This window comes from Lepidothrix coronata, unplaced genomic scaffold, assembly GCF_001604755.1.
Source record: "Lepidothrix coronata isolate B3197 unplaced genomic scaffold, Lepidothrix_coronata-1.0 Scaffold1, whole genome shotgun sequence".
Lineage (NCBI taxonomy): Eukaryota > Metazoa > Chordata > Aves > Passeriformes > Pipridae > Lepidothrix > Lepidothrix coronata.
Window position 1 is genome coordinate 11,773,633 of NW_016690181.1, and position 23,555 is coordinate 11,797,187.

General features: G+C 41.6%; 1 protein-coding gene across 5 annotated transcripts in view; it reads right to left on the minus strand.

Annotated features, from left to right (window-relative positions):
• MOB2 (MOB kinase activator 2) overlaps nucleotides 1-23,555 on the minus strand; it is a 113,907-nt gene that overhangs the window by 21,981 nt on the left and 68,371 nt on the right. Inside the window, exon 1 of one of the 5 annotated variants that reach the window (XM_017811905.1) lies at nucleotides 10,031-10,205. The exons of the other annotated variants lie outside the window; for them this stretch is intronic. Coding sequence (XP_017667394.1) covers nucleotides 10,031-10,140 — 110 coding nt within the window. The 5' untranslated portion in view covers nucleotides 10,141-10,205. Of the gene's footprint in view, nucleotides 1-10,030; nucleotides 10,206-23,555 lie in introns of those variants that run through there. 5 annotated transcript variants of the gene reach the window in all.

The window sequence follows — 23,555 nt, forward strand, 5'->3', positions numbered from 1 at the left end:
GTACAACAACAACAAAAAATTATCTGACAACACTAACTAGTATTAAGGACTGTAGCCTAGAGAAAACATGCAACAAAGAAAATACGTTAGATATGCAGGCCAAGTTCAGAACCTTACCTACACACTTTGTTTAGGAAGATGGGTACATAAAATGTTTAATGTACAGAATTTTAAAATTCTCAACTTTTACAAGTCTACAAAAATGTTTAAGGATGTATTTCACAGTTACACTGTACAGTCTGGAAGAAGGCAATATGGACTGGATGACATTCCCAAATAGCTAATGGGAATAACTCACCCAGAGTCTGTACTCTCAATAGACAATATTTCTCAACATGGTGCAACATGTCAGCTTGCAGCTGAGCTCAGTCACAGTTGTCTCTCTCCTCAGCTCCCCAGAGGCAAGGAACAGTAAAGGACCATCATCTTTACTTCTGAAAGGAGTGGGCAAATTACAACTATTTAGGCACAAAAAGTATCTTGCATTGGAAGGATAAGTTAGTTATTTATGTTGGGAAGAGAGTAAAAGTAAGTTCATCACCTGCCTTCCTACTACAGTTCTACCTTGGAAAATGACATCTATATGTAATCACACAGCAGGCAAGACTTCAACAGCTGAATCCTTCACATAAAACCTTGTTTGCTTTACATCTAAAAAAATGTGGTTTAATAGGACAGAAAAGTGCTGGGGCACACCACAACTGAGAGCGTACATGGAAACACAGGTAACAACATGGCTACTTCAAACACCTTGGCCTTCTTTGCAGGAGCTTCAGTACAGAACATAAACTCAATTAGATATAATAATGGCCAGTCTTCGCGAGCGAAGATTTGGGAAAGGTCATTAACCCTTCGAGCCTGCGCAGTGGATTTTTTAGGTGAGACACAGTGTGCGCTGAACTGAGCCCACCCTTTAATCCTGAGGTTCATCTGCCGGGGCCAAGCAAGCTTGGACAGTGGCAGTGAGGGTCTCAGGATGTAGGTTTGTTTAGAGTGACCTTCTCTTAGATGGATTGCCTTACAGGGCTGATGAGCTCCATCTGCCCGGGGGGTTGGGAATATAATATGGGAAAAAATTCAACTTGTTTTCACTATTCATCAGCAATTTCGCATGCTTGCACCTGTCAGCTCACTTTTAAAGCCTGTGTACCAACACACACGTGCATCTTGTTGCATTGAGACACAGCTATGGGGAATTCAATTACCTACCCAGCCATCAGTTATTGAACAGGTTGGGCAATGAAATACTAATTGTGAGGAAGCAACCCCACCTGAAATTTTCATCCTCTGTATCAAGCTTCACAAACTCACCTCTTACACTTTAAATTAACTACAGCATTGCAACTAGGAAGGATATTTATTTACTAGAAATGACCTTTGGTCAAGGTCAGTTCTCAATGGCAGCTTTAGAGATCAAAAATGGATTCCTTTTTCCCTTTTGTTAATATTTTAGCTTTAATTTAAACCAAAGTTAGTTCAGGGAAGTCCCACCTCTCCTGGCATGCCTTAGATCAGATCCCATGATGAGAAACAGTGTTTTTCAGTCTTAGTATGAACTGTCTTGTTAAACTTAAAAATTGAAACCAATAGCTGGAAAGTATAAATTGTGTGTCTCCTCCTCACAGGATAATCAAAGCATTATCTTAATTAGGTACCTTTCATTAACAAATGATGTGTACAAAACATTCCCTAATGTAACCACGTAGTTAATTTTTAAAATTTTGTGACAGAATGATGCAATGCTCTGTTCAGTTTTGTCATCAATAACACACAGCGGTTTCAGAATTTCTTAGAAAACTGCACATTGAAGTTTTGCTTTCTGTATAACAGAGGAAGAAAAAAAATCTATTTAAAATAAAAATGCTATGGATTCATGGGCCAAAGTAAAGAACATCTGAATGACTGATTGAAAAAAATAGTAGGGTGGATAATAGTTTAATTACTGGTACAGTTAGATCACTGTTAATTAGCTTGTGAGACAGCAGTGATTCCCAACCCTAATTTATTACTTTTCCAGATACGTCACAGGAGACTGAAAAGCAAGTAAGAGCACCTTTACAGACACTCACTGATCCACTAGCAACCAGGAAAAAAACCCCCACAGATATATTAAAACCTCACAGTGTTAGCTCCAAGGGCTTGCTGAAATACAAATTCATTCTTTTAATTAAATGCTGAAAGCACAGCCAAGAAATTGGTTAAGAAACACTAGTAATTTACAAAAATAAATATTAAAATTAGGTGCACACAGTTGTGTGCTGAATTTGTTTCATTCCCTTGGCTGCATGTGCAAATGACAAGCAGGCTCTTTTAGCTGCTCATGTGGATTTGCAATTGATAAAGTTCATACAAGCCTGGACGAACACATTCCCCAAAACACAGTGCAAAGGCAATGTCACACCTCAAAGCAAGGAATGGTCCTGACCAGCTGACTCTCTTCAAACCCAGCCCGCACTGCTCACCAGAGAAGCCCCATTTCAGTTCCTGGCATTATCCATCAGTTCCTGCTGGTTTTGCAGAGATGTAGCCATACTGCTTGTGTGCTTAGCAGCGTCACTATGAAGAAATGAAAGATAGTACCCAACCTGTGAAGAAGTCTCTCTCAGAAGAGTTTACTATTATTGTTGGCCGATGCACTTAATTCTAAATACTTAAGTCTCTACTTCAAAAATCAGTAGGAATTCCTCTCATAAGGCTTGCAACTGAAATCACTTAATAACAGTGAGCTCAACTGCTAATAAAATGTGTGGATTTAAAAATTTAAGGACTTGAATGACACACCTAGGCATGGAAAAAATCTTTGTATGCTGCAAAACAACAGAAAAATAAGTACTTCAACTGAGACAGGAAACAGTTTGCTCTCTGTTCCACACAGATGGTGGTCTCAAGACCCCAGGCTTTATCCTTTCCTGCATAGGTTTGTTCTGAAGAAATATGGCAGTCGCTTCAAAAGTGAAGATTTTGTATAACAAAGAATCAGCAAAGCCTCTTTCATCTCAATTTTCCTTTTCCCTGTCATGACAAATGCATCTTGCTGATAGTTAGCATTTATCCCTGTAAGGCTTTGGTGTTCTGAGTCTGGGATGCATGGATACATTGGACTGAATAGCAGATCTGAGTGTCTTGAGTGTGAGTAGAGGTACCAAGGTGTCCCTAATGTTATCTCACCTCTGTGTGAAGTTACATAAAATCACCAGTGAAGAAACCCAAGCCTTTCTTCATTAACTCTGTGTACTTTCTATGGTGTGCCAGGACTACTTTTTTTTTTGCCAGATATTAAGCTAAGAATTTTAATATTTTGTCATTATCCGCCTTTCTGAGGACAGGTGCATTCACTGCTGATTCTTCCTTTTTCAAAAATAAAAGGAATCACACAGACATCCACAATGTTCCTTTCACCTCGGGAGCATCTGCTACCACCAGTCCCTGCTGTCTGAGCAAAAGCATTTGTAAACTTATTTTAGTACCAGACAGCAAAGAACTTGGAAAATTAACAGAGCAGCATTTTCTGACAAGCTCAAACAACCTGACTTTGGTGTTAATGGACTCCATTCCCTCCAAGAAGTGGGTTTTTTTCTTCAGAAAGCTAGAAGAAAGGGCTAATCCATACATCCTATCCCCTTCTCTTTCCAGAGACTAGGTGCTGGCAGCTCTTAAAAGAAATGCAACATCTCTTCTCTGACAGCAATCTGCTGCAGTCTTAGTTAAAATTCTGTAGAGCCACACAGCACCAGGGATGAAGAAAAGGATTAGAAAATCCCCCTCAACAAGAGAATGCTTTAACACACTCGATTTTGGTGTAGTCACAGAGAAAGATGTATGATAGAGGAATGGATACATTTTGTCTTAGCCATTTTATAGACAGGACAACAACTGGTGGGAGATCGTATTCCTATACCTCACCTCTTCAAAAAAGATCATCAAGAAAGGCGAGAGAAAAAAGCTCTTCTACAAGAGGAATACTTTTCTCCTACAAACCTACCTGGTAAAAGCCTTGGGGTGCACAGACAGTTTGAGATACCAGAGAACAGTGGATAGAAATTGTGTGAAATAGATACTCTCTCCATAAAGAGCAGCAGCAGAAACATGGGCTATTGCAACACAGGAAACAAAGAGACAAACCAGAAATTGTAGGCAACTCCCAGAAGGATGAATGTTGCATGCTCATACTTTGCTCATATATAAACTGAAATAATCTTCCAGGCTGAAACAAGCAGCTAAAATCTGGAACAAATCCTATAACGAAACAGATGCATACCAAGGAAGCAAGATAAAAGAAGGGTGAATAATTTCAGAAGTTCGAGATTATAATCAACTCTATTCTTTGTAAAGTGTCCAGGAGGCATCTTCAGGAAAAAAAAGAAGCATACTTTTGCCCCTAAACCAGAGGAAAATGCTATTAAACCTTGGGCAGGGGCCTTTCCTGTACTACCTCTGGAGACACCTTAGAGGGTTATTTCAACACAGAGAAGAATTTAAGCAGTCCTCTCCCTCTGGCTATCACCTCACAGGATGTAGAACATGTAACCAAAATACAGCTCAGTGTTGTAAATACCTCTGAAGAAAGACACCAACTTCTTCATTAAGTTAATACACTGTACATGGTTCACTAACTTTCATAAATGCACCAGGGTCATGACACTCCCAGAGAAAATAAGAGTGAGCAGACTGACAACCACCCCAAAGCAATGGAGGAGTGCATGGCTCACTGGACTGCCAGAGAGACAAAGCGTCTTTCCAGAGCACAGCTCCAAGTCCTGAGCTCCAGCAAGGGCCCCAGTTGGGCTTTGTCAGAGGTATCCAACAGCTCCCAGTGGGGCTGAACTTCAAGCAGAGCACTACAACTTTTGTAGCTACAACCAGAATAGACTTTGCTACCTGCATATGCTGGAGAACATCTGCCTGCACAAGCAGGGAGAGCCGCCTCTCCAACAGGCACATCCCAACCCAATGAGTCCACCAGGCTGGCAATGCCACCCAGGCCTGCCTTCTGTACCCTGCTCTGTCCTGAGGAGAGGACACATGTCAAAGATCAATCTCACATACAGACTGAAGACCTACCACAGAGTCCCTCCTGCACGGTCACACCTTGCCAAAGCACAAGATGTCACTGCCCCATAGTGTCATCAGTCCTTTCCGAGCAGCTGAGTGTCCCAAAAGGCCATCACTGAATGAGGAATCAGCTCCTGTCACAGAAATACTCAGCAAGACACAGCACGACAACCAGTGATGTCAGTTGCCCTGAACCATAAACATTTTGAACTATTTCGGTACAATGGAAAGTTGTGGGAGGGAGAAAGAAAAAGAACAGGATAAAAATAGCCAACATGGCTCTGAAGAGCATTTTGCCTATAAGCCCCTTTCCCTGCACACTGTCCTCCCTCCCTTCTCTTCTGCCTGTCCCCAGCCTTCCCCATTAATCAGATTAGCTAAACAAGTCTCTTCTAATTACTTTCTAATACTGTGAACCGGACTAAATTACTGAAAAATGTTTCTACCTAAATTAGAATAAAACAGGATCGATTTTTTTAAATATTTGCTTTGATCCTGTCAATACATACAAGCATCATGGACAACAGTTTTCTTCAGCCATAAGAGTCAAGGCAGCAAAGAGGAGGCAGCTACATCAAACACCCTCTGCTCCTACCCACCTATGTCCTGGTTCATAAACACATTTAAGACAACTCTGCATGATAAAAAAAAAAAGCAGAATACAATATCAAAATTAACCTGTTTTCTTTCTGATCTTGCTATGAATTATTTGAGGAATAGAGAAGGAATTTACTTTTCAAAAAATTTTAAGTGCTAGATATAAAAATACATAGCAACATCCAGAATGCCAACTGAAACTTGCTAATTTATCTGACTGAGGCAATCATTATCACTCTATCACTGAAGACAAATTACTACACTCTGGAAAAGCACATCTAAAAATTCCACTTTATTAGTAATGCCAAATGGCACACCTACCCAAAAACAGTGGGGTTGGGTTGGTTGTTTTGGTTGGTATCCAAATCAATCCCTGCACACTGCTGTAAAAAGGGAGCTCTTATGAGAAAGGGGAGGTTTAACTTATCTATTCCCACACTCATCCGGGACTGTGTGTACATATAAACCATACTGTAATTTATCAAAAGACATTACACAATGACATCACAACTCTGTAGCCCGCACCATTCCTCTTTCCTGCCACCGTATCACTGATTATTAGTCAACTATCCCAGAGGGACTTGGTTTCACTGAAGACTTAAAAGGAAACGCACTGAGTATGAAGCTGCATGAGGAACAGTCTCCGAAAATTGCCTGCACAGGACCCAAAGTGCCAGGGCATAGCAAAGGCGCTGAGCACCTCAACCAGGACTGAAGTGCTGGCACAGGCGGTGAACACTGTGTCCTGTCATCAGCAGGCAGCTCCAAAAAATGCTTATGGCTGGCTCTGTTATCCACTGGAACCAAAGAGGGGACAGTTCTCAGGAACCCAAGTCTTCCTTGCATTTGTACTGCTTGAGGCCAGTAAAACACACATCTCTGCAAGGAAGCTAACGGGAATCTTTGGTGCCACAAAAAACTTGAACAATTAATGAAATAATGCTATAAAAGAGAATAATATTCCAAGTTTTGACATGATACTCTTTTCCCTTTCTCCTTCTACCTCTCTCCAGAACCACCAACTCATAGAAATCAAAATAACAAAATGCAGAAAAACTGCACCCATTTTAGTTTTATTTCCTCTCTAACCATGGGCTACATAATTGCACAATTCATTACACGAGAGAGAAAAAATGACATTAACATATTTCAAAAACATAAGTGAAACGAAAGCCCTAATTAAACACTGTGCTAAAGAATACACACAACTTCTTTTCAGCTATGCTATGATTAATTTAAAGGGGAGATGACACTCTTCTAATGGTGTTATAATTTTTTTAATCTTTACAAGTGAGTAGCCTTGATCCTATCCCTGAAGTGTTAAACACAGTTTACTAACCAATATGATGAAAGATACAAGCATCTCCAGAGTTCTTCATAGCTAAATCACTAATAATTTAAAAGAGCAATAAACCTAACAGTAGCATTCATAAAACATTAATTAGAAAGACTGAGAACACATCTGTTGCTTTTGTTACATTTTTTCCCCCTTTCTAGTTCAGTTGTCTTTCCCTACGCTCTTTTAAACTCTTCTCAGGTTCTCAGGGCTGCTACTGCTTCTCGTGAAGTCTTTCTGCTTCCTCACACTTCCCTCCTTGTTTCTTCCACGTACTGATTCCTCCTTTGGCAGCTGTTATTACTAGTGTGTGAAACACATACTATCTGGCAGCCAGGAGGCCTTGGACATACTAACTAATGAAAATAACTTGCATGTTAAAAACTTCAAGTGAGTCGGTTGTAACTACACACAACTCACATAAATAATATACAACAAATCTGCTATGCAGGGAATCAAACTGATTAAGTACTGTACACGAATAACTGAGCTTTAAAATTCACAACCAGGAAGGAGAGAGACAAGAATGGAGGCAATCTGGAGTGAAGACAGGCACTATATCCCTTGTCCATTGTGAATTTCTACAATTCCTTGGCAGCCTATGGAGGGCTGGAAGGGAACTGTGATGATGACAGTTCCCAGTCAGGCCCAAGAAAAGAGCCTAAAATGCAGTGAGCTGTTCATAACACCAAGCTACGCACAAGCAAGATATTCTCTGATCTCATCACCAAGGCACTGGTGATGGCCTGATCAACAGAAGAAAAATTACTGCATACAGAGTTTAGCATGGATTCATCCTCTGTACAGACTGGAGAAAACTCAATCAGCAGAGTTTCAGGTGGCCAAGCTTAAAAGTGGTATTTGATAACCCTTTGTCCTACTCTTACTCTGAGATGGCAAACCATTATAGTAATGGTTTATACAATCTCATTTAACTTCTTATGACTACAATGTAGTATTATCAAGGGTCACTCTGTATTGGGGTGGCATTGCACCTCTGCATTCAACCATGTCTTTAAGGTCTCTTTTCTTATCTACCAACAATAAGGTGGACGAAGCTCAGCTGCAGATGCCTCTGTTCACAGAAATCCCACCACAGCTGTCACCAACCAGACACCATTTTTGGCCTAAATGAGGTCCCATGTGGTTCCTTCTTTCACCATCACTGACTGGGCTTACACTTCCTTAAGTACTAATATCCGGTTTCTGCAATAAGAAAACTTTGATTGGACTTGGGATTTACCTGGGCTCCTACCTAGAGAGATAGCACAGCTACCTGTGCTCTTACACTGCCTGAGCTCTTTGCAGACTATGAGCTCATGTTTCACAGAACAAAGTAAGATGAAGTAACACACAAAAGGTCAGATAAGGCATCTGAAGCAGATTCAAGAAGAGAAATAAGAGAAACAGTCTGGCATCTAAAGAAATTTTTTGTGACTTCACATTTCTCTCTAACTCTGAGCAAAAGGAGATAACCCAGTATGAAAAGACACATAAAAAAACCCCACTGTACTACAAAATAGTAATCACCCCCATCTAGTAACAGCTTAGCAAAATAAAGTTATCCTATTAATTCCCCAGCCCAAAACATTTCATGTGTGACAACAGCTTTTTCCTGCTTTCACAAAAGGTTTATAGTACATGTAGAAAATAAATATCAGGAGATTAAAAAAAAGGTAAATAAAATTAAGCACAATTTCTGCACATACTCCAGTAAGAGAAGAAAGGATGAGGTTAAGCTACATTTTTTCAAACGTGTGCACTGCATAAACCAAAAATATATGTTTTACCGCTAAGTCACAGGAACTTACCTATTCTTTAAAATAAACTGCCATAGATGCTGAACAAAAGGTTTGGAGGTTTGGCAATTCTTCTCTACAGAGACACCCATCTATTTACATCTGGGAGTGCTGCCAGTAGAACAGCTACCAAAAACTTCAAAAGGTTCACAGCATGAATAGCAAGCCGCTGGCCAAAGGATTTTATGATATGACCAGCTGTGTAACACCATATTGAATTATAGACACAACACCCCCCAAAAATGCAAAGAAGGGACATTAAACTTGTTAAAAAGCTGAAAGAGAGACCTGAATTCCTTAAACTAATGTTTTCTACAGGAAAATATTTTTAACATGGACAAAAAAAAGTACTGCAATACAGGACTTCTTTTAAGAGCAACTCTGAGCAGCTGTTCTCACCAAGCCTGCTTCAAGCCCATTGAACTCCTCTAGCTGAAGTCCCAGTCAGAGCTCAGCCGCTTCGTGAGCAGAACATTCTGCTTTAATAAACTGCTCCCCTAAAGTCGCTCGGGGAGAGACATGAGTCAAGGGAGGAAGAGAGGGATAATGTTTCTGTTGACAAACATTTAACAGTTGGCAACAGACAGTAGGAAACGGGGACAACGCTGAAGGAACAAGGCTCCTTTTTGAAGCAGCACTGCCATTCCTCACAGATCCCAGAAAAATATCTGTACATACTTAACCAAAATAAAAAGCTGCAGTTGTTGAAGAACAAGGCTGCTAATCCTAATATTTGTGGTGACGTTTTTCCCCGCCAACCAGAACGGGTCAGAACTCCTCCGAATCATATTACTGCACATCCTTTGCCAAAGAGTCTGGTTTTGGTCTCAGTAGTCATGCACGTCTCAGTGCTCACACAAGTCCTTTTGAGCTACATGAGCCATTTTTTCCCCTCATCTTACAACATTTCTGTAGAAAACTTGCCAAAGCATATGCAGCATGTTGGTCGGACTCCTTATTCAGGCAAGCCAGGACCTTCACTGCCTGCTTACGTCCTGGAAATTCATTTCTCATGAAAGCACAAACAAAACTTGACTGCAGTGCTAAGGGTGAACAAATGTTTCTCCCCAAGCACCTACTACCGTTCCAACTTCCACCCTCCCGAAAGCAGCCTCCCTCCTCCACACACGAGCGGGACCGAGCAGCGCCCGGCGCCCGGGACGGAGTTTTCACTGGAGCTCCATCTCCCTGCTCTCCCGGGATGCCCCGTGGGCAGCCGCCCTGCCCTGCCCGCCGCCGTCCTTACCGCAGCACTTTGCCCACCGCCTGCAGGACCATCTTGCAGCTTAGTCCGGGTTTGGGACTCTGGGCGAGCACGGGCCGTTCACCGGGGAGGCTGCAGTGATCCCCGACCATGGTACGGCCGAGCGGAGCGGACCGGAGCGGAGCGGGGGACACGGCTCGGCCCGGACTCCCCGCCGCTGTCCCCGGGCAGCTCCCGCCCCCGCCCGGCCCCGCCGGGGAGCCGCCAATGGCGCTGGGGGCGGGCGGTGCCGCCGCTCCTCCGCCCCGCCCCGGCCGGCCGGCGCTGCCCCGAACCGGCCCGGCCAGGGGCCCCCGCTCCGCCGGGGCTGCGGGGCCGGGCCGCGTTACACAACCCTGCCTGGGGCTGGGACAGGGGGGAGGCAGCGCCCCGGGCCCGGCGAGCCCGGCTGCGCGGCACAAGCAGCAACACCGCCACCAATCAATCCCCTGCCCCTTCTCTTGGCAGCCGGAGAGCGAGCGAGGCAAAGTAGGACGGTGCCTGACTTAGCAGGACATGGGGCAGGCGCGCCGCTGTTCCTGTCTGCAGTACGGGCCCCGTCCGTAATGGGGCCAGGCTGGACTCCCAGTGAGAAACGGGAATAATGATGCCTTTTGTGAGCAAGGCTTTGCGCTGCCCTCACGACTCTGTGACATGCAAGGGCATGGGGTAACCCAAGAACAGAGCTACAGACGGTCTGCCAGGAGCAGTTTTACATAGTGCAGGTCAGCCCAGAAATGACATCAAGACTTTTATCAGAGAGGCTTAAACACAGGAAGGGTGAAGAAGAATAAAACCAGCACAAAAGAAAAATAAAACCAGAGCTGCCTTGCCATTGTGACCAGAGTTACAAGTAGGCACTTTGGTAATGGTTCTCAGAGGACAAGGGATTAAGCAGCATCCACAAACACAAGGCCCGTTGTAACACACCAGCAGTTTTACCCAGAGAAACCACTTTGCTATGAATTTTCCTAACAGACCTTAGAAAAGCACTATATGTCCAGCTCCTTAGCCACAGCACAAAAACACCACTTCACGCCCCTTTTGGACAGGCAGCTGTGCCCACAGCTTGCTGATGTAGCATTTAGAGCCAAATCACAACAAAAAATGTGACAGGTGTGGCATAATGTGACCTAGAACACAAAGCCCTGAGGACATCACTTATTCTGAAAGGCTAAAACCCAACCCACGACATCTCAGAGAAAACAGGGGGTTTGCTATTTTACATACACCTCCAATGCAGGCTGCAGTCAGAAGGGGCCCTTCCCCAGACAGGTATAGCCAAGCGCTCCAGTTCATTTACTGAACAGGCATCTTCCCCTGTAAACAGAAGGCCAACGGGCTCGTTGAATTAAACTTAGCACAAACAATGACATTGCTGCCGTCACCAACCCAGCATCACTTGGTCAAAGCAGTTGGGAATGTGGCTGCTGTTTGCACAAACCCAAGAAACCACAGCCACGTGATGCAACTTGGAGGAATAATGTGTCACTACTCAGTCCCTACTTGGGACAGTGGTGTTTGTCAGCTATGCACTTTTAGTTGCATGTCCAAGTTAGGCCTCCACACCCTTGTGAAGCAGGAGGTATTTTTATTCCCACTCTCCAAGCAATCCACTTAAGACGGGGCTGTAATGACTTCACTGATAGCACACAGGAAGCCTGCAGCTGAACACAGCTCAGCTTTCCGTGCTGCATCTCGGCACTTCATACAGAAGATTATCCAATCCGTGAAAAATCTGATGCTCACTCAACCTTTTCCCCCGGTAACAGTGACTTGTGACAATAACACTAAAAAGCAAGAATCCTGGCAAATGGAGGAAAGGCACCTGCCAAGAGGGCAGCTGCCCTTGCTTCATTCACCAGGGAAATCCACACAGAGGGAATGCTGTTTGTTGAAGAACCACCTTAAAAACAACAAGCCTGTGATATAAAGCAGCTTAAGTTTTAATAAAAGTCTGTCTATTCAAAGTAAATTAAAGGAAAATCCAGGGGTGAAACCAAAATAAATACAGCTCTGTGGTATTACAGTTGTACTAGGGAAGCTGGCCTCTCCATGAATCTGACTGCTAAACAGTCACTCTTCAGAGAGAGAGGTTCTGTGATCTCATACAGGTTAGTAACTGATGCTCTGCTGTTAAAACTGATAGATCAATTGAAATACAATTTTCAAACCTGGTATCTTTTTACTTTGATGCATATAAATGGCCTGTTTCTCTATTCTGCTAGCTTCCACATCAAATCAATGCTTTATCTTTTGCTTTCCTCAACCATATGTCTCCGTGGCACCATTTCCAGCCTTTCCTCCATCTATCGGTTTTCCTCTACTCAAGCAGTATCCCTTTTTTGGGTCAACTGCATGCTACAGTTCACCTGTAGTAGGGGATTTTATGCAAGTTGTGTGAAAACCCAGCATCTCAAAGTCAATTTTAAATGCTTCATAATAATAAAAATCAAACAGGTGATTATAGGAAGCACAACTTAAGCACACACACTTTATTTATGTGGCATGAACACAAATAATTTAAAACACGTGCAGTACAGATTCTCACACTTCAACACGATTTACAGCAAATCTGCAGACATAAATGGGTTTACTTGAGAGCTGCTTCATCCAGAAAGAGCAGTACTCCATCTACAACCAATGTGTTTATTTGAACATGGCTGCTGGTCTGATCTCTACCTATGCATATTCTGAAGGATGCATATCTGCACTTCCTTAAGGGTGTGTCTTACAGCCATGTGAAATCCTGCTTATTTACAACCACTGGAAGCTTTTTTTTTCACTTGCTTTCTCAACATCGCCTGATTTACCAACTGTTAGATGCAACCTCGGTCCAAGTTGCTTCAGCAGCGGCAAACTGCTTCTAGCATATACCTTACCCTCCAGACAGCCTTGAAGGATCAGAGTTGTGTATTGAAATCATCACTGAAACATTAACAGAAATATCTGTGAATGGACCTACCAACAGCTTTATGATGTGTACTGGACCCACAGATATGCAAAACAGTAGCATCACCAGTGGCACAGAGGAAGGGCACAACAGTGCACTGGGAAGAGAATCCACTTACATATGACTATATATGCTTACAGCACACTCATGGAAAGCTTTCTACATTGATCCCAACTACCAAGCCAAGGAGTGATATTTATAAATTTTATGAATAATGCTTTGTATTTATAATGCTGTTATAAGCAGCAGTTAACAATTATATACTTATTTGCTCCTTCTACTGTTCCATAAAAAGTGTAAAGCAGCCACCACAGGAATATATACTAGTACTCAGAGGTTTGGCAAAGAAAGCAAGTTGTATTCAACCCAGACAAGCAAACAATGCCAGAGAAAAGAAAAAAATCATAACCATTATTTTGATTAAGGTACAATTCAGCATTTATATGTATAGATATGAAGTCTTGCATCACACTGTAAAGTTCTGTTTTAAATTAAGCTAAAGTTTATTGTGTGTCCCTGCCTGACATATAACATTTCAATTTTGCAAGCTCATTAGCCCTTTTGTTTGACTTTAGTGTCCTGCTGCCACCTAGCCAAGTACCCTTTCCAGTTACCTCACAGCGTACCCCCAGGTCTCTGGAACCACTGAAAACCAGCAACGAGAACATTTTATCCTTTAGCTTGACTCTAAACTGTATTTATACTGAGATTACATTTGCTCTCCATTTTGTCATCCTCACACAGCAGCAGATGGCATGAGCAGATCTGCTTTGTGTCAACAGTAAAGGCATGGATTTTGGACAGACGACAGGCTGAAGACAAGTTGTCTCAATGTCAAAAAGCAGTTCGGAGGTGGTCATAGTGAAGAGGGAAATAGAAGATTTCAAAGGTATGCGTTCAGCTCCACATTTGAGATTATAGCAGAAGAAATAGGTCTTCCTGGCCACAAACAGTGTTGTGACACAAGCCTTAGCAAAGTGGTCACACACACTGCAGAAAGTTTGTTTATAAAAGACTGAGTTTAAGAGCAGCACACTTGTAAGTCACAAGGTGCCTACATTTGCTGCTTTATTGAAAACTCTGGTAACAGTGACAAGTCAGTGTCTACCCTGCAACCGCCTTTGGCTTCATCAATAACTATGAGGTGTTTTTTTCTACAACAGGCAGAGAGCAAAAAATGATAAATGATATTCTCACTTCATCCATAACATGAGAAACAATCAATAGCAACAAGAACAGCAAATTAGCTCAAAATATCAGTAAAGCTCCAGTAGGAACTCAAAAAAGTTATATTTATATTAAGTTTTTTCAGAAAGGATGCACAAAATGAGAAGAATGAAGGGTTCATCAAATATCACTTAAAAAAAAGAAAACAAAGGAAGAGAAGAGTGAATGCTACCATATGTACCAAACAGAAATCGTGATCTCAAAGGCACTATATTTCTGATGTGTGTAGGTGCATCTATTGTTCTGAAATCCCAAATGTCAAGTTAAGCCAGGTTCACCAAGTGTGTATGGATCAAAGCTGAAGAACATGAATGTGTTGAAGGAAGCAGCAACAGCAGCAGCTCAACTCTACCAGCACTGAACTAGGACTCGAGCTCTATTAATAAAGGATGAGATGGTCACACTCAGTCTCTACATGGAAAAGTGATTTGAAATAGAGAACAGAGTTCATTTCTATCACCTGCATTTCAGTCAGTCCTCCTGAGTCAGCCCACCTCAAATGACAAAAGCTCTCTGCAAAACATACACTGGAAGGACACTTGCTTCCTGAGCAGCAGTTCCAGGTGAGTTTGTGGCAAGTAAAATTCTGAGTCAAAGAATCGCCATGGAGTTGGAGAGAAGCATCAGATTCAGACCTTAGTTTGGAGGACTCCTAAAAACTTACCACTGTTATAAAAATAATTTCTATAATTAAAAGTTATTATTCAGAATCCTAGGCAAGTTCCAAGACTACTGCATTCTGCTTCAAGCCTCCCCCGTTTTCCACCAAAAAGATTATTTGCTTTCTGTACTAAGGTGTTACATAGCATTATATAGCACCTTCTTTCAGTGAGGATGAAGCAGTTCTACACGATACCTTTCTTACATAGTTCATTCCACAACAGTAAAACACTTCAATGGCACAGTCTCGGGAGGCAGAGGGTTTTCCTCTTTCTAGTTTGCAAAACAATATGCTTGGCACTACTACATAATGGAACAATAAATTCGAAAATATTTGAAAATAAACAACTCAAATCTAACATCCTCATAAAAGTGTCTTCCATAAATACAAAGTTTGCTGAGTAAAAGCCTGGTAATAGCTCCAGGTGACACTGGAGCTCAAGTGACATGCAATAACCATCTCAAAGAAGATAAAATCCCTTTTTTCTTCCAGTGGGGAAAAGGGGGGGAAGAAAACAGCAGCAAGTGAAGGTTTGCAAGTGAAGCTAAGCATTTATCATTCTGAGTGCCCAAAAAGATGTCTTTCAACACCTGTATTTCACCAAGTACGTCAAAGGAAGAATTCTTATTAAGCAGAGTGCCTGCTGATAGGCTGCACGGGGTGCATACAGCACACTGTAAAGACTGAGATACTGAATTTATACCATTGCAGCTGCTGTTAGTTCCTTCCCAGAGATAACACAAGTGACAATTCCATCTCACATTTTACCATTCCTCTTTTTTTTCTTGCCCTAATTTTAAAGTTTAACTAGGCTACACTCCAGGGAAGCATTAGTGCACTATGTATTTGATACAGAAAAGCTAAAATGAAAGGCTCCTGTTATTTTCCTTCCCTCTCCCAAATACACTGGACCTCAAGCTTCATATAAAGTGGTAAAACTTGGCTAAGAAGTTCTCCCCAGGGATTGTTTAACATATTCAGAGCTACTTGCTACATATATACAGAACTCTCCCTGTAAGTTTTACAACATGACTACTGTTTTCACAGACTTAGTTAAATATGGCATGGAAAATAAAACCCTGATTGCAAATTGGAACAAAACCCTAGGCTAAGGAGTCAAAGGTGTAATCAGCACAGGAAAGGAGGGTATCTGTGTCAGCACTGTCATTGGTCAGGACTATCTACGCTTGGGTGGGAAAGGATAGAAGAAAAAAGGGGAGATGCTGGGAGTGAACTTGCAGAGTTTTCCCAGACAGATGGAGAAACACTAAGGAAATACAAGTTTCCCTCCTTTTTGGTGCTAAGAATGGCTTCATTTCAGTACAGCAAATGATTTTAGCTGGTAATGTCACATTTAGATGACAGCACCAGGGAGAAACAATTAACGAAATAAGCATGAAATTTATTCTATGAGATTTTTCTCCAGGCATGCATTACAAAATATAACACACAGAGCTTACATTATGTAATGAGAAACTATTCACTGTAATTCCTGGCACTTACAGAGTAACTCCTTAGCTACTACTTCTGAGGAGCAGGACCACAAAATCCAGAAGTCATAAAATTAACTTGATTCACACCCAGACGAGCGCACATTTGCATTCCACATACAACTCAGCACACAGATGCTGCATCCAAGCTAATTTGATTTCTTAATACCACCCAGGCCCAGTACAGATCAGAGCAACAGGAGGCCAACACAGATTTCGCCATGTAAACAATGCCATGAAGTACCTAACTTATAACCTGAAATAGTTCAAATTTATTACACAGATGAAAAACTTTCCAGCAGGCGTTCAGCAAATGAGTAAGTATGAGTAGTGTTTGCATTGGGGCAGCTCAGCCCAGAGGAGGGGCACTTCTCAGCTCTGCAGTAAAACCTGTTTGGTCAGTGTGCGTGCGAAGGCGTGTGCTGCACATGGACACTGGGCTTCAGACAGACACTACCAAGGTGACTAACACCGGGGCTCACCTCTGCTGAAGTTACACTGCTGGATTTCAAAACAGTCGTGGAAGTAAAAGCATGAAGGTCTTGCCTTTGAGGAACCTCAAACCTGACGTACTGCTGATTAGGGATTTCAAGCCTTTCGAAAAAAAATTAACATTTCTTATTCAGGATATTAAATGAGAGATTTGCAAACCTACTGAAAAAAATTTTTTGGAAGTTTCATAGGACAATTTTTGACACTTGGATATATCCAAAATCCTGCACACCAGAACCTACAATACTCTCACAGCACCCAAGAGAGCTCTCTTGGGTCTTTGCTGTGTCTGCCAGTCTTGCCTGAGTGAGAGCCCTGCTGCATGTGGGATATACCCACTTACGTAGGCACAGCCACACAGGACTGCAGAGCATCAGTAACCTGCTTGTCATTTTCCCAAAACTTCTTACAAAAATACAGCCAGTTTTCATGCTCTGATTTTCTGATGAAATAAATGGATTCAGTACATTCACTTACCCTTTTGATTTGAATACTTGGATGGCATAAAAAACTTCCAGCATCTTACATAACCCAATATGATCATACGATGTTGAGATCAACCCTATCCTACAAATTCGGGACACATTTGGACAAGAGTGGCAGGATAATACAATTTAAGGTTAAGACTACCATATGCTTCTTTTCAGGGCTCTGCAGTAATATATTCTGGAAGTGCGCTGGCCTAGTTTAATAAGGAACTGGTGGATTAAAAAAAGCTTGTGTACACAGGATTGTTGGGTTTGTATCACATTCATTGTTTCTAAATAACATTTTTTCAAAAGCAAGTTAAGCCACTGAGGGAAATGATGACAGTAGTAAAAAAACAACAAAAACCACCCAAAAAAGAAAAATTCATGGAAAACATCACTTCTTTATACAAACCACACGTACTTGAATTATCTCAAACTATCAGAATTTTCCTTTTTAGGCTCACAATATCTGAAGGCAGTTTTTTTAAAAAGTCCCTCCTGGAAGCCTACACAGGTCATGAGAAGGTCTACTAGTAACAGAAGGGCCTTCCAAATTATGGCTAGATTATCACTTTACAGGACACAAGTACTTTTATTACTGTGACATGCTCGCGCTCTGTAAACTCTGATTAAGAGGCAGTCACAGATTACATCTTGAGGAAGAAACACCATAAAATATAGGAAATTAACCCAAATCTCATCTGATCAAGGGAAAAGTTAGAATGTACAATGGAAGAGCCCTGAGTCTAAGCCAATCATGGAGAAAGACATGGGTTTAAAAATAACACCATGAAGCACACATCTGTCACTGAGCAACACTGCTGTATAAGAAGCTGTTCTGATGCTGTCTTGCTTAAAACCTTCATTTTGCCTAGAAGTTGTGCTATGGCTACATTTACACCTTTTCTCCCAGAGTCCATTACAACTCTTGAATGCATGTTTATCTACTAGGAAACGAAAGCACTGGCTGACAGAAGAGCTTTGCTGTTCTGGTTAGACAAGATTGTCATTTGTCATGTTTTAGTAATGCAGTAAGAAAATTAGCCTTGCCTGCTCTCTGGCACAAAAAAAGTCACAGTTAAGGTCCTGGACAGAAACTGAGGAAAGGTCACTACAGCGTCTACGAAATGTCTATGAAGACTGTTCTGCATGAACTTTGCTAAATAAGTCTCTACCCCAATTCCACAGCCAAACCCAAAGAAATTACTATAATCTACATTTTGCATGCCTCGTTTAGCATACTCTTCCTGAACTACTTGCTTTCAGGACTCTGTCTGTATCAATACGTCCTGAGACTAGGATCAATGGGTAATGATGCCAAACTATCATAATTCCTACTTAGCTACTGAGAAATACCATTACCACGAACGTGGCAAAGACATCTTTTTCAAATGTTTGATGAAAATTGCTTCATGGCTGGGAAGAGGCACTGAAGCTGCAGTGTTACTGCAAGGATGCACAGGCAGGCAAGGGCCAGAGGACTGAAAATGCTATGTGGTAACAGGAGAGGAGAAGGACAACTCCAGACTTCTCAGGAGTCCCACTCTGCCACTACTTCCTCTGAGATGCAAATGAAATTGAGCCCCTCTCTACATCAAGATTATATATACACACACACACACACACACACACACACACACACACATAATCAAAATTTATATCTCAAAATTTTGTCTAAATTCAGTGATAACACAGTGCCTGAATTATTTTCACATTTTTCTACACTTCTCACTGGAGAGGTGAAAGTGAATACTAGAATATGTATTCACCCTGCATCTTGAGCTACTTCTACACTTTGAAGGTACATTATGTGCATCAAGGAAATGTGCTCCAATACACAGTACGTGAACCTTTCCTTTTCAATGTTCTGCTCTAAAAATTGTTTGAAACTGGGGAAAATACATTGCGTTCCACTATGCAAATAGCAACTCCCCTGTTTAATTATAGTGCACTTTGCTGAGAATTGCATCATGACTAGGATACTACTGAGAGGACAAACATTTAACCACTATTCTTAGTTTGTTAGAAAATTTTTCCCATATTACATAAACACGTCCACACCCACACTCGGGCTGCACCATCAATCTTTTAAGTGTTTTTACTTTAGTAAAGGAACAGTTATTTTTTTATTTCAGTAGCTTTATTTTTATTAGCATTATGAAACAGGTAGTGAAGAAAGCTGAAGGAGAAAATTTAGTATTTTTTTGCCCTTGTTTTCACCACTGTTGCCTCAACTTTCTGTACTGGCACGCTGATTAAAAAAAAAAAATCCTTAAAACATTGGAACAGAAAATATCCTTAAACTTCAGTAAAATAATTCACTTCTAAATGTGCATTGAACAGAAAAGAGTGTCAAGGACTTTCTCCTATTTCTATAAAATGAATAGGTGCACATCTCACAAAAGGAGAAACGGGATGTATTTCTAATTCACACATATTAACCAGAAGCACCAGAAACAAAACCTAGTAGATAATTGAAAATACCATCAAAACTTTACAAACTCTTCCATATGTTGGCCAGAAGTATGAACCATGCAAAATTCCTCTGAACAGATGCAGCCTTAAAGAATTTTAATCCTAGACATATCTTTGTCAAGATTCAGCCAACTCAGGGTAACCACATCTTAGCAAGTCACATTAAAACAAGACACCTAAAAGCTAAGAATTAAACACTCAAAAAGCTAACCTTGGTATATTTATTTGCACTCCATATTCAAGTATCTGATTTTACCTCAGAATTCAGGGGTTTTTTTCTTGGGCTGGAGGGTACTAAAATACAGAATACAGATTCTGCTCCCAGTTGCTCTCCTACATGCTCAGTACTAAAGCAAAAAAATGTACAAATGCCATTAAGGATCAAGTTCCGGTCTTCCCAATCCAAACAGGTTTTTGTATATAAAAGTGATCACTCAGAAGAATTTATGTAACTGTGTGTACATTAAAAGGTTGGATCTTAATCTCCTTGAGAATCATCATCAATACGACAAAGCTTTCTTAGGGGACCAGGAAGGAGAGAAGATGAGGGCATGATATTTTAACTCTACAGAGTAGAAGAAAACCTTAATTTTCTTCCCAATACATGCTCCACATTTGTACAATGAACAAATGGCCAAGTAAATGCAAATTCTAAAAATAATTTTTTTATCATAAAACAATACACTTGTTGCTTTTAATTGATACAATGCTCAAAACTCATTGCCGTGGCTGTTTCTGAAAGCAATAAAATATTTTATTCCACAAATTAGGTTTTGCTTTGTTTGCATATGCAAGTGTTCATGCATATTTGGAACCTAATCGCAGCGATAGTGCTTTTACACCTGCTGACTACCAATTCCTGCATGAAGTACCTTTTTGCTTGTTTTTTCGCTATGACTAAATTTATAAAGAAACTGGTAAAAATCGACCTCACTGAAGTCAATATCCATATCCATCACAATTTGGGTGCATATCAAAATGTTCAACAGACAAAAATAATACCACTGAGGACTGACACCCTGCTAATCAGTCTGCTGAGCAGTGACAGACACTGCCCTGTAACCCCAGGCCTCTCACCAGCCCCAAGCACTGCAGCCCATGAGATCCTTTTGGTGTCCCTAAAGGAGGAGGGAGGGCAGGGGCACTAAACAAAGATGTTTGCTTCCTACACCAAAAGAAAAGAGACAAGAAACTATGCTTCAGTGTCCAAGGATTCAGAAAGTCCTTCAAGAAACAAGCCTCATCAGGTAAAACTTTACCTTTTAAACAGCCAGTTGGAGAAGGAATGACTTTGCATGTAATCAGATGTTAGCAACAGGTTATGTACAGTTCCTCTTATCTTTCACCTCATATGACTATTGCTTTGTCTTCACCAATAGTGGTTTGTTGAGGGACAGTAGTTTTAAAGACAAGACAAAATATGCAAGACTTAACACAGTATAAAATTCACAGATCTGCCAGGTAGGTACAGTCAGTGTTGCACACCCCTTCTCGGGGTTGAGTTCATCTGTTTTAACCTTGTAAATAAACCAAATAGTTGTGTCCCCACTATGGTTTTTATAGCTTATATATCCTAATTGTTTCACAATAAAAACATGTGCTTTTTTGAGCCAAGGTATTTTGCCTACACAAGTACAGCACGCAGCAAAGAGCAGCTGCCACTGCAGCCACAGCGCTTCCGAGGAAACCTGTGCTTTGCACAAACATTTTAGAAGTCACCCCTCACCCATGCCTCTGAGCTGCCCAAGTAAAACAAGCTATACTGGTAAAATAAACACATTTTGTCAATAATTACACTTGACTTTCTTCCAGTGCAGGTGTACTCTCAAAAACCTTCTTCATACCCCAACCAACAATGCCAGAAGACATTTGGAGCAGAGACAAGATGTACACGGGTAACACCCAACTTTTCCACCCAATGATTCATACGTTTCCTCCAGTGGCATGCCAGGCTCATACACCACAGAACCTACCCAACGCTTCCCTGAAAAGCCTGATTTACTGGGATTGCACAAATCAAAGGCACTGCACGTGCAGGGAACGATGCAGCCACCTACCTCCTGCTCAGGAGCCCACAGAAGAAAGCAGCCAAAGTAGGGTGGCTGCCCTTGTCCAGAGCTCCTTTCCAGGGGCCCTTGGGGAAGCAGGGGCAATTAGGTGCAGACCACAGAATGAGCCACCAGACCCAGATGCTTAGAAACACTATATGCCAGTACACACAGCAACCAGAGCGGCAGGCTCTGGGGTCAGAACCAGCCTTCAGCTCTTGTTTGCCTTTCATCTAGTTACTGCTGTAGCGAACCCAAAGCTTAATCAGCTTAAAGCACACTTTCCAGAAAGGCATCTGGTTTCAACTCATGTATCTGACAAGGAAGAAAAATTACAGAGCAAAATAACAGATTTGTTTCAATGGCAGATCACATCTATTGTTAAAGCGCACATCCTTTGAATATTTCAAATCTCCTAATTTTAACATCCATTTATGTTTCCAATTATGATTGTCATCCTTTCTCTGCTAGATTATAGCTTCCTTCTTCCCCTTTTCTTTAAACTTCATTAGTTAGCTATTATATTCATCTCTTGATGATGGAAGCCTGTTCAACCTAAGGCGACTGAAGGCCCACACTAAGACCTTAAACCATCTTGTCCAGGAGCTGCTCTATGCTGATGACGCTGCCCTTGTCGCCCACACAGAAGTAGCTCTGCAGCATTTAACATCCTGCTTTGCAGAAGTTGCTGATCTTTTTGGGCTGAAAGTTAGCTTAAAGAAGACTAAAGTTCTCTATCAACCTGCACCTTGGGAAGTCTTCCATCATCTCCATATCACCATTGGCGAATCAGAGCTCAAATCAGTCCAGCAGTTTAATTACCTGGGAAGCATCATCTCCTTGGATGGTGAGATTGATGGAGAGATAGACAACAGGTTAGCAAAGGCATATAGTGCTTTTGGAAAACTCCATAAAAGAGTATGGCGTAATAAACACCTGAAAAAAAGTACAAAGATCAGTGTTTACAGAGCCATAGTGCTGTCTACTCTTTTATATGGATCTGAATCATGGGTTATCTACCGCCACCACCTGCGACTCCTAGAACACTTCCATCAACGCTGCCTTCGTACAATCCTAAACATCCACTGGTCAGATTATGTGACCAATACATCTGTTCTAGAACAAGCAGCAGTCACTAGCATTGAGGCCATGTTGCTGAGAACACAGCTGTGCTGGGCAGGGCACATCTCCAGGATGAAGGACCACCGCCTCCCTAAGATCCTGCTTTAGGGTGAACTTGCCACCGGCTGCCGCAAGAGAGGAGCCCCAAAGAGAAGATACAAGGACTCCCTGAAACATCTCAGCCTTGGCCACATTGATCAATGTAACTGGTCTACTCTGGCCTCCAATCCGGAGGTCTGGAGACACACCATCTATAACGCTGCTGTTTCCTTTGAGAAAGCACGCAGGATCACTCTTGAGGAGAAAAGACAATGCAGAAAGAATTGTGTCTTGCAGAATTTACCACCTAAGGAGTCTTTCTGTTGTGCCTTTCGCAATTGGACATGTCTATCTCGTATTGGCCTTTTTAGCCACCAGCGCATCTGTAACAAATGTGGGTAGAGCCCTTCCCAAATCTTCATTTGCGAAGCCTAGCCATGATGATATCCATCTCTTGACCTCATGAATAACTAAAAAAAAAAATCTCTTTATGCCTAATTACTAGAAATTTTTTCCTGTCTTTAAATACTGCAGGTCTTTTCTATCTTCCT